At 37.9% G+C, this 11,235-nt stretch overlaps 1 protein-coding gene across 1 annotated transcript; it reads right to left on the bottom strand.

Moving 5' to 3' along the window:
• Window positions 1-280: 280 nt before the first annotated feature.
• On the bottom strand, window positions 281-10,428 carry LOC5567961 (programmed cell death protein 10). Its single transcript, XM_001657732.2, has 5 exons — window positions 9,914-10,428; window positions 3,269-3,446; window positions 1,012-1,144; window positions 766-930; window positions 281-699 (listed from the first exon to the last, which is right to left on the bottom strand). The coding sequence occupies exons 1-5, from the start codon at window positions 9,986-9,988 to the stop codon at window positions 615-617; spliced, it is 636 nt and encodes a 211-aa protein (XP_001657782.1). The 5' UTR covers window positions 9,989-10,428; the 3' UTR covers window positions 281-614.
• Window positions 10,429-11,235: the final 807 nt, after the last annotated feature.

Here is an 11,235-nt window from a genome sequence, read left to right on the forward strand (position 1 = left end):
AGAATATATCCGTGCGAAAAATGTTAGTTTTTGACACGAAAAATCAATGTTTACACTAGTGAGCGGAAATAGGGGCATGAGCGGATACTGGTGCACTGATGGTACTTTGTTATTAATAGTTGTTTTCAAGAGCTTTCAATCGTCTACATTGTTCATGCATGAGTCCTGAGCAAATATTTATTATGGACATGATAAAAAAAATCAGCGCTTATCATTGATCGGGTTTTAAAAATCAATTTTATTCCTTTCTATCTCAATAATTATAATAATAATAAAGTAATAATATGTTTAATATATAATACGACATCAATTACGTTCCTCTCGTGTTCCTTAACAGAATGTCTATTGTTCTTCTTCACTTTGAAATATGTAGTCCTTCCTTCTCCCTTGTATGTTTTTTTTTTGTTTCACTAAATAAAGAACTCATCTGCATAGTCTATCTCTGGCCGTTCCCGCTCATTGCGGAAACATCACCCGAAGGCCAGCCCCAAGGAAATGTGAATGTAAAACAATTAGTTTAGTATCTTTTTTATGTCTTATTTAGAATGGATTCCTATCAATCCTCAGAGGCGGAGATATCGGCGAAGACGTGCAACGGCTGGACCAACGCTCGTCTATTCGCACTTGTTCTTCACTGTGATCATAATTTGATTCGTCTGATGTATCAGGTACAAAGCACTCACGAAAACGGCGTTGGCTCTAGAATGAAAGAGGAAACAACGTCAGGAATGTTAGCTACAGAAATTGCCTTATGCTCTAACGTACTCTCCCTCCTTGAAGTATTCCTTCAGAGTGGTGCTGAACTTTTTCGAATACTTGACGAACTCCTTCTTGCGCTGCTCCACCGCCTGTTTGCCGGATGGGCCAGGAATGAAACCAACCACCTCGTTCACTGCGTCCAGTAACTTTTTGATGGCACTGGCGATTTCCCTGGTACACACATGCACAATAGTACAGAAAATGAAGCGATAATTAACTGCCGGGTAATGGGCGGAGTCGCGCGTGACTTACTTGATGGTTTCCAAGAACGTTTTCCGGTCGGTAATTTCATCGGGAATTCGGCTAAGGATGCGCTTTAGGGCGGCAGACTTTTTGTTAAGCTCTTGGAAGGCGTCCTCAGTGCGGTTCAGTCGGTATTCGATAACTGTGTGAAGAACATTTATTGATTACGTAACATATTAGGAATAAGTTTAAAACTGAATAACTATCTTAGTCATATAATATTGAATTGAAAAACATTCACTTTTTTCCTAGAATTACTATTAGAACAGGCCTGCCCAACTTTTGTTTTGTGATCTGAGTTAAGTACACTCAAAATAATACAAACGTCATTGTTACGTGGAAACATACGTGGTTTTTTTCCATCGCACTTTTCACGTAGCTCTTACGGGGAACGTAGGTGATGAAGAATGAACCAATGAACAAATGAACTTGTACCATTCCATCAAAGGCATGTGTAACAGCTACGTGATTTTTTCGTATATTTGACCAAGTAGTTGAATAGAACCTAAGGTATGTTCCCGGTAAACTGTACTAAAATTCTGTATATGTGCAATGCTGCTTTCGCATTGTTATTTTTAAATAACATTATTTTTCAATAAAACGTGTAATACATAAAGTTTTACTTTTATTTATTGAACCATCGGTTTTGATCAAAATAAGGTATTTCACACAATGCCTGAGTATCGGAAAATCAGGTAACAAGATAGTCTGGTTTTGGCGTGTGCTTCGACTCAATGTTCTCGAAAATCCTTCGGCACATAGTTAAAGGCAACGTTTCTGTTTCAGAGAAAGAATATCGGGAACAAATATAGTTATTTTTGAACTCATTACTAAATTAAAAAGTTTACTCACGTTTAAATTTCAAAAAACGGAAAAACCATTTTGACCAACACGAGCTGTTCCAGTACCACGTACCAATTTGACCCGCATTGCTAACAATGATGCGACTCAGAAAAAATGGCCCGATGGTCTATTGAGAAGTAACATTCTAATTGATGGAATCCTAACTACAACATTTAAAATAATACCTTTAATATAACTAATTAAATTAATTGGAAGTCCATCAAATCTTTCTGTTTATTTTCACTGACGCCATCTTTACATTTGATCACAACACAAAATGAATCGAAGATGAACACGTTCGGAATGAATTAATGCATGTACGTAGATTTCACGTAAGGTCGATAGGTTGATGCAGTGAAAACTATCAAAGCAACAAATAACTTTAATTTATGAAACGGTAACTGTTACCTTAGTCAGGTAAAGTCAGAAGATGGTTCATTATCATGAACCTACGTGATTTTTCACGTAGTTATGACGTTTAGATTATTTTGAGTTTAGATTATTTTATTATTATCTATAGATGAAAGAACCGAATTTAGTACTATACCATTTATTTCCACTAGAGTTTGTGTCCTTTGACAAATACGCGTATTTCGATTTTGATCGTTTTTTGATTTGATCGTTTTTGATAAATACGCGTATTTCGACCTCAACTGTAAGGCCGCCTTCATTGTCGTGTACCTACTAGACTCGACTTCAGACAGAACACGACACTGATGACGGCCTTGCAGTTGAGGTCGAAATACGCGTATCTGTCAAAGTATACAAATTCTAGTGGAATTAAATGGTATAGTACTGAATTCGGGTTTTTCATCTACATACAGGTATTCCACTAAATCGCTCGAAAATTTATTATTAATATTTAAGTTGTGAAAGTTGAAACTAAAATTTAAACTACAGGTGAAACCAAGTCCAAAATTTGTATACATCTTCAATTAACATTCCTCTAACAATTCCTTCAGACATTCTTTTGAAACATCTGCCAGGGATCACATCTAGTATTTTTTTTAGAACTCTACAAACGATTCTAAGAATTAATTAAAAGATTTCTTTAGATATATCCTAAAAAATCTAATATTTCTGCAAGAATTTTACAAAAGATTGGTTTAAACTCATTTACCGAATTTTTGATGAAAAATTTCCGTTTAGTGGAATCAAACAAACTCATCATTTTAGCAGTAGTCAAAAGACTTTATTAAAAGTCAAAGATTACCATACAAATATGAACTTTTTTTCTATCATTTATTAACGAGATTGTTAGCCTTGGGCTAGTGTCAATGTGTGACAAATTGAGATCCAAAGTTTTAAATAGGAATTGAATTTTTGTATGGGAATTATGATTGGTCATATCAACAACTAATTCTGAATTGCAACAAAAAAAATAAATACCTACGAATCAAGAAAGTCAAAGCTAAGTACTCACGATCAGTATCAGTCGCTGCTCCCTGTAGCCGAAGGATGCTCTCGTTCATGTTCACGTTGATGTCGCCCTTCCGGATGATGCCCATGACCAAATCGTATGTCATGCCAGGATGTGTCTGTTCAGCCTTGGTCAGGGCCGCTCTCAACGTCTGCGAAGCGACCACATCGCGCCGCTCCAACTGAAAAGCAGAAAACCGGAAAATTTCATCGTTACAGCTCATTAGCTAAGACGCGCGCGCGACGCAATTTATCTGACGATTAGCTACTTAATTTGTGGTAAGAGATGCTGCTTTTAGTTTTAAACAGTGGTGTAACCAAGGTGGGTTAAACGTACAATGAACTCATACTGCATTGGAAGATAATGTATACATGGAATAATGAACAAAAACAATTTTAATTTTATTCGTACTTTTGTAAAGCGTTTTCAAAAACTTTTGAATTCTTGGTCAACGATAAATGAAAGTTTCATCGTGAAATTTTTAAAATTTACATGCATGGGTTTGAGTTGATTGATTGAATGATTCGTTTAAGAGATAGACTTTTTTATCAAATACAATTAACGAAAACATTTTGGATTTTAAGAATTTAAATCCTCTTCCCCAAATATGGTAGCGACTTTGTGTCCTAAAATAGGAAGCCCCAGTTTCTCGGGCAGTCTTTTACATAAGAACTGCATGATAATATGTTGCTCTATTATCTGCTTCTCAACTCAACTCGGGCGAAATGTTTTTTTTTAGTCTTGAAAAATGTATCAGAGTTTAGCTAAGAAATGCTCTTCAGTCTCAGTACTCAGTCAAAATTTATGAGAGTCTATCTCTACTACTTGTCATCTGACATAAGTCTTCCATGTTTTAAACCTCCACGTGTACGCTTCACCAATGACAGTTCCTCTGTTGAATACGATCTGTTCATGAAACAAGCTATTCGTGGTATTCCAGATCATCTTCGATGTATAACTATCCCACGTATTTTCTACACAAAGTACCAGAATGTCGATTCCTGCAAGAGATATTTCACTGACGAGTCCCGTATTAATGGATCTATTGGCTTCGGTGTCTTCAATGAAAACTCTTCCGCCTTCCGAAAACTTCAGGAACCTTGCACGGTTTATGTTGCTGAGCTGGCAGCAATCAACTTCGCTTTGGGGATGATTTCAAACATGCCCGCAGACCACTTCTTCATCTTCTCGGATAGTCTCAGTTCTATTGAGGCATTCCAGTCGATGAAACCTGTTAAGTATGCATCTTACTTTCTTACAAAAATAAGAGAGCAGATGTGTGCACTGATCGAAAGATCATATAAGATTACCTTTGTATGGGTCCCCTCACATTCTTCAATTTACGGTAATGAGAAGGCGGACTCTATCGCAAAGGTGGGCGCTGAGGAAGGTGAGATATATGATAGAAGAATTTCACACGATGAATTGTTTCATTTAGTATGCCAAAGTTCTCCTCACGGTTGGCAAACCGATTGGCTAAATGACCAACTGGGACGGTGGTTACATTCCATAATCCCTAGAGCTTCCTTGCGAGCGTGGTGGAAAGGTTGGGATGTGAGTGGAGATTTCATTCGCGTGATGTCAAGACTTATGTCCAACCATTTCTCGCTAGACAGTTTTCTTAAAAACTAGCTAAAGCAATAAAACAGTGCTTTTCAGTGCTAAAATTAAAACGGTACTTTTCAGTGCTACTAAAACAGTACTTTTTTCTACTATTGATCCCTTTACTATCCTTATTTGGACCCGTGCCTTGGATTTTTCGTTGGACCCGTTGGCGGAAGCTAGCGGTGGTAATCCTTCTTGGACACCGTCTTGGGAAAAAACGTCTTCTTTCGTTTATTCACTAAACATGGTTGCAACTACAAATAAAAAGAAGGGTGAATCTCTGAATTCACAACTTCCTACCAAAAAAGTGGGATTTAAAACTGTCACTAAACGTGGCAAGAATGGAAGAAAAGACGTTTCTCCAAAATGCGAACTTTCTTCCAAGGGCGAAATGGATAATGTTGATAATTGCATCGAAATGAGCAATCAATTCGATGCTCTAGACAAATTTTCCGAAGGAAGCAAAGAGTGCCGCCTATCGTGGTCAGTTGTTCCGAATTCGGGGGATTTAGGCAGGAGATCTTGAACTCCATTAGGAGAATCAAGGTTTCCTTCCAAATCGCAAAGAAAGGAGACTGTCGCGTTTTGCCGGAAACTCTTAAAGATCGCGAACTTCTTCTCAAACATCTTGAAAAGATGACGACAAAACTGAACGTTTGTTCAAAGTCGTCTTGAAAGGTCTCTCAAGTGACTATAATGGAATAAATGATTTACTTGGATTTTCCCCAGTCCAAGTAATCATTATGAAAAAGAGAACCCAATCTGGCATTGTTCGGAGAGGGCTTTCTCAAGAATATTATTTAATTCACTTTAACAAAAAAGAACTAAATAATATTAAAGCTTTAGAAAAAGCAAAACTTTTGTTCGATGTCCGTGTGACATGGGAACATTTCCAGAAACCTGGACGAAATTACCAGAACCCCACTCAGTGCCGTCGGTGCCAAAAGTGGGGTCATGGTACAAAAAATTGTCGCATGGATGCTAAATGCAAGATTTGCGGAGGTTCTTCTCACGCCAAGGACGTATGTCCAGTGAAGGAAGATACCGATAAGTTCATATGCGCCAATTTAAAGGACAATTATAAGTCCAATTTTTGGGATTGCCCTTCGCGCAAGAGAGTCGTCGAGGCTCGTGCCAGGCAGATGGAAGATAATATCCGTTACGATAAGGGTCGTTTTCGGAATTTGCCTGGTAGAGTATCGAACAATACTCATTTTTCAGTTAACGATCGCTTGATTAGGAATCATACCCATCAGGAAGATCATAATCATGCTCATTCACAAACTTAGTTTAATCCGTCGGGTAGCCGTTCGAATCTTTTAATTTCGAAGGTATCTACCCACGGAAAATCCTTTGCCGATATCGTAGCAGGTAATTTGAACTCCTCCCCTATTCGTTCCATAAGTACCCATTCTACATGTTTCAAATCAAATGGAAAAAACCCTACCGCCACAGGTAACATCTACTCCGCCTCTTCGTCTACCGAAAATTCTAACGGAAAATCATCAAATGCACTCGCTTCAAGTGATATGTCTGCCTCTGATTTTAATTTTCTAACTGAACAATTGAATCTAATGATTGATGCAATGTTCAAAGCCACCACTATGACTGAAGAAAGTCCAAGAGGTGTAAAATTTACCAATCAAATTGTTATTGGATTACGTTTTTCTAATGGATCCAAATGATAATTTAAATATTTAAATTAAAATGCTCGTTCTCTGAATGGTAAAGAGGACGAGCTGTTTAATTTTCTTACAGCTAATAACGTGCATATAACAGTTATTACTGAGACGTATTTGAAACCTGGATCTAATTTCAAAAGAGATCCTAACTTTTTTGTTTATCGTAATGATCGACTTGATGGGGCATTTTGGGGAGTTGCAATCATCATTCATAGGCGTATAAAACATCAACTGTTTTCGTCATTTGAAACTAAAGTTTTTGAAACTTTAGGTGTTTCTGTTGAAACACAGCTTGGTAAATATACTTTCATAGCTGCCTATTTGCTTTTTCAATGCTTTGAACAGCAAGTTAATTTGCTCCAAACTGACTTGCGTAAATTGACTCGCAATAAGTCAAAAATTTTTGTCATTGGTGACTTTAATGCCAAACATCGGTCATGGAATAATTCTCAAAGTAATTCCAACGGCAGAATTTTATTTGATGAGTGCTCTTCAGGATATTTCTCAATTCAATACCCTGATAGCCCTACATGTTTTCCCTCTTCTAGAAATCCATCTTGACTTGATCTTAACCGACTCTAGTCATCTTTGTAGCCAATTAGTTACTCATGCTGATTTTGATTCTCTGTTACATTTCAAATATCCCATGAAGCGATTCTCAATCCTATCAGCTCCACAACCAAAAACCTTTAAACCTTCAAGTAGACATGTTGTCACGATGAGAGGGATTTCAATAAATTGGTCAGATGAAGCTAAGTATCTAGGGCTCATGCTAGATAAGAATTTAACTTTTAAAAATCACATTGAGGGCATTCAAGCCAAATGTATATGTATGTAATATGTAAAATGTCTCTATCCTCTTATTGTAATTGTAATTGTAATTGTAATTGCTCAATCCACACCCTGGCAGACAATTATCCGCCCATCTAGACACGGGCTGGGTGAGGACCTACCAAGCCTCCCCCGTTAACATGTCCTATACCGTTTAGCACACCGGGATCTTCCACAAGCAGGCGCCGGAATTAAAGCGGTCCCACAAGCTTCAGATACATTAAATAGGTATAGTCCCTCTGGCACTAAACCGAATGGCGCCCTCCGCTTCACCACTAGTACTGCTTCCCCACACGCCAAGCACAATATCGAAAGTAGCGCGTTGTATAGCAAATACAGTACACCACCTCCGACACTATGCCAAATGTACAGGAAAAACAGCACCAGTAAGAAAGCGGAAGGCGCACCACTCGGTTCAGTGCCAGAAGGACTATAAGTATAACGAAGAAGAAATGAAAAGATAGTAGAGTTGGTTCGGTTATTTGATTGCTGAAACGAAAAAAAACAGAAACAAAGTGTTAACATTAAAACGGGGTTTTATAATTGATAAATGTATCGATAGTTTCTCATCTGTTACGTTTCCTTATCGTAGCGCTGTCGATTTTTTCCATCTCCAGGGTGTTCGTCTCCGCTCGAACAATGAGGACCATGATGAAATGAGAATATAAAAATGTGAGCATTAGTGTTGATCTAGTAATAGATTAATTTAAACTGCTTTTCATGTGCTAAGTAACTTGTAAACTCCTACTCAATTATGTTTTGTTGGCCTACACGTTTTATTTAGACACAATTTTTATTTAGAAAACTATTTGGATCCGAGATTTTAGGTGCAGATTGAGCATGTTTGATAAAACAAGCATCCTGTTTTCAGTTAAAGAATGTTCAAGAAGTTTTATTTATACTGGCTACATACAAGAATTCACTATTGATGTAATATATGGATATTGAAAGTTCCAACGCGCGATTATAATACTTCAGTTTTCGTGCTGTTGTATTGGTGTAAGTAGTGGGAAACCAATCAGTTTGGTGATTCTAACGGTAACAAATAGCAAGACGAAAGGAAAGTTGATGATCTATCATCATTATGATTTCAGTCCTAATTTCATGATCCGTTTAATAAATTCCGCGTATGATTCGGCAATTTTAACAATTTATACATGTGTATTCGAAGAAAACAGACTACGAGCATTTATTACCTTGCAAAACATTCCTAAGTGATCAGATATTTATCATTTTCTACAGCCTAATTTAATAATACCTACATTGGGTTGTAACAAAAATTTGATCTTGGGATGTTGATTTGCCTCCTAATCATAGTTTCGACAATAGTCACATGCTTACTATCCCTTATGGCAGTGTTGTTGATTCTATTGTCTATCGCTCATCAGTTTCGCGCCACCCGGCAGGGACTTGGTCCTATGTACCCAATACTCTGCTGTGTCTTAACTTCACGCAATACATTCTGTAGATGTGTGATACAGTTTGCGGAATATTATGATTTATCACTTCGTTCAGATGGAAAATTCTGTTATGGTACCATATTCACATATCAGATAACTCCCACCTGGAACGATGTAATACATCGGAGACATGTAGATTCAGATGTATGTATACGATCTATGCCTAGTTCGGCTCTGATCGACAGGCAATCAGTGTATTCAGTTTTTCAGCTAGCTTGAAGCGATGAACGTTTCAAGACAAGCTCTCCACTATATCTGCTAGCAATCACCGGTCGTCGATAGACATTTCGGTTCTTTTCTGCTAAAGATAGATCCGATTGTATGCCAAAGACTATGGCTCATGCTTTTCAATACAGCTGGAAAAACAAGAACTACACCCAGCACCAAATAGTACGTAACTATGAGGCGGACCGGAAGGTTTGATGAGCAATCCCCACCAATATGTAAAATGTCTCTATCCTCTTATTAATAGAAAATCAAAACTTGGTCTTAAGAACAAGCTTTTGATATTCAAACAAATTTTCAGGCCAGCCATGTGGCATGCTGTACCAATATGGACTAGCTATTGTAATACCAGGAACAAAGCTCTGCAGAGAATCTAAAATAAAATTTTGAAAATGATTCTGAAGCTTCCTCCCTGGTAAAGTACCAATGAGTTACATATATATAAGTGAAAGCTGCAGCTTCCAGAAAGGAAAATTCGATACCTGCATCATCAAAAGCACAATGACAAAAATATTTTTAGAAACATTAAAATCTTACGAAAGTAAGTGGCATAGTTTCACTTTTTTGCCCACTGTTCCTTGCAGTAATATCGCATCTAGCCACGCTCTGTCACCCATTACCATTCCGGTAGTGCTCATGAAGGCCAAAACAAGAAAGTCTTGTTTTGCGTTTTTCCCTTTCTAAGATTGCCAATATTGTGCAGATAAAAATCCTCCTGAGCGTTTACGGAAAACTAAGCTGTTTGTACAACTTGGTTTTCTTCCGCTTGTTAGTTGAATTCATTGGTTAGATTTCAGTTTAGGAAACTTTTATATTATGTATGTACACTATTACTTATCACTCACCTGCGAAAGAATAGGACGTATCAAAATTGGCAGCACCAAAGAAGTGACCACTGGAGTATCGTCCCCCATTGTCATTGCTCGTGGCGACGCCCCGCAAAAATACAGCACCTAGACGGATTCACCGTTCCCCTCGTCCGCAAAACTGATTCCGGAAGCACCGTGACAACCTCCACACAAATTACAGGATTCCTTTATTGTCTGCCACCTCCGTTTATGTAAAGTTGTTTGCTTTTTCAATGAATCACTAGCATTCAGGAGCAGCAGCAAGCAAAGGGGAGAGAGGATGCCAAGTCAACGTAACTCTTTCGATCGCGGATTGGCAGCCTTTATCTGGCGTGCAAACACCACCAAATGGTACACCGTTTAGAACGACATATTACCGCACTGAACCCTAGAATTTTCACTACAAAACAAGCTAAAACTTGCCCTTTTTTACTCGAATTTTCACCACACAAGACACCCTTCTCTTTTTGGAGGGCGAGAAATGGGTTCACGTAAATATTTTTATTTGACACATCACATTTTTTGCTTTTTTTCTCTGGATGATGACAGAAATGTCAAGGGTAGAGCTCTCAGCCGGCGGCCAAATGCGAACAAATTAAAGCCGCCCGTTATTCACTTCGCTGCACCAATCTCACGGAGAAAAATTATGTTAAAACCTATCCAAATTTTAGTCAAATGCAATCAAAATTACTGATCTAATTTTGCAAGAACAATGTTTATGCTGTTTCGCTCAAGAAAAGTAAAGAAATTTCTTGACTGAATGGGTCAAAAAACTTCCCACAGAGAGCCCCCTTTGAAATGACATCTCTTCCCAACTGCGTACTTCGATCAGAAAAATGTGATTTTCTGGACCATTTCGGGCCGATTCATAAATTGCATAACGCGGAAGGGGGTCGGTGGGTATCCTGAATACGTTACAGCCAATACAAAATTTGGATAATATTCATATAAAACGCGTCACTAGGGGGTGGGTGGGTGTCGAAAATGGATAATTTCAGCGTTATGAAATTTTTGAATAAACCCTACTGAGAAGAAATTTTCCACGCATCGAAATAGGCGATTCCTTTTCTTGTCAGTAGCAAACCAGCCTTCAAGCTACTTGTAAATACATTTCTCGACCGAAGGGTTCAAACATTTTCTATAGAGAGTTCCATTTGCTCTTCTTGAGCATATTTTCTTGCAATACATTTCCTAGTTGAAACAGAGACGAAAAGAAATGTCAGTTCAAATGGGAGTCGCTGTAGAACATTTGCTACAACAAATTACACTAATCTATTTATTTATTTATACACCATACACTAAACAATGGGCTAGCATGC

This window comes from Aedes aegypti, chromosome 2, assembly GCF_002204515.2.
Source record: "Aedes aegypti strain LVP_AGWG chromosome 2, AaegL5.0 Primary Assembly, whole genome shotgun sequence".
NCBI classification, from domain to species: domain Eukaryota; kingdom Metazoa; phylum Arthropoda; class Insecta; order Diptera; family Culicidae; genus Aedes; species Aedes aegypti.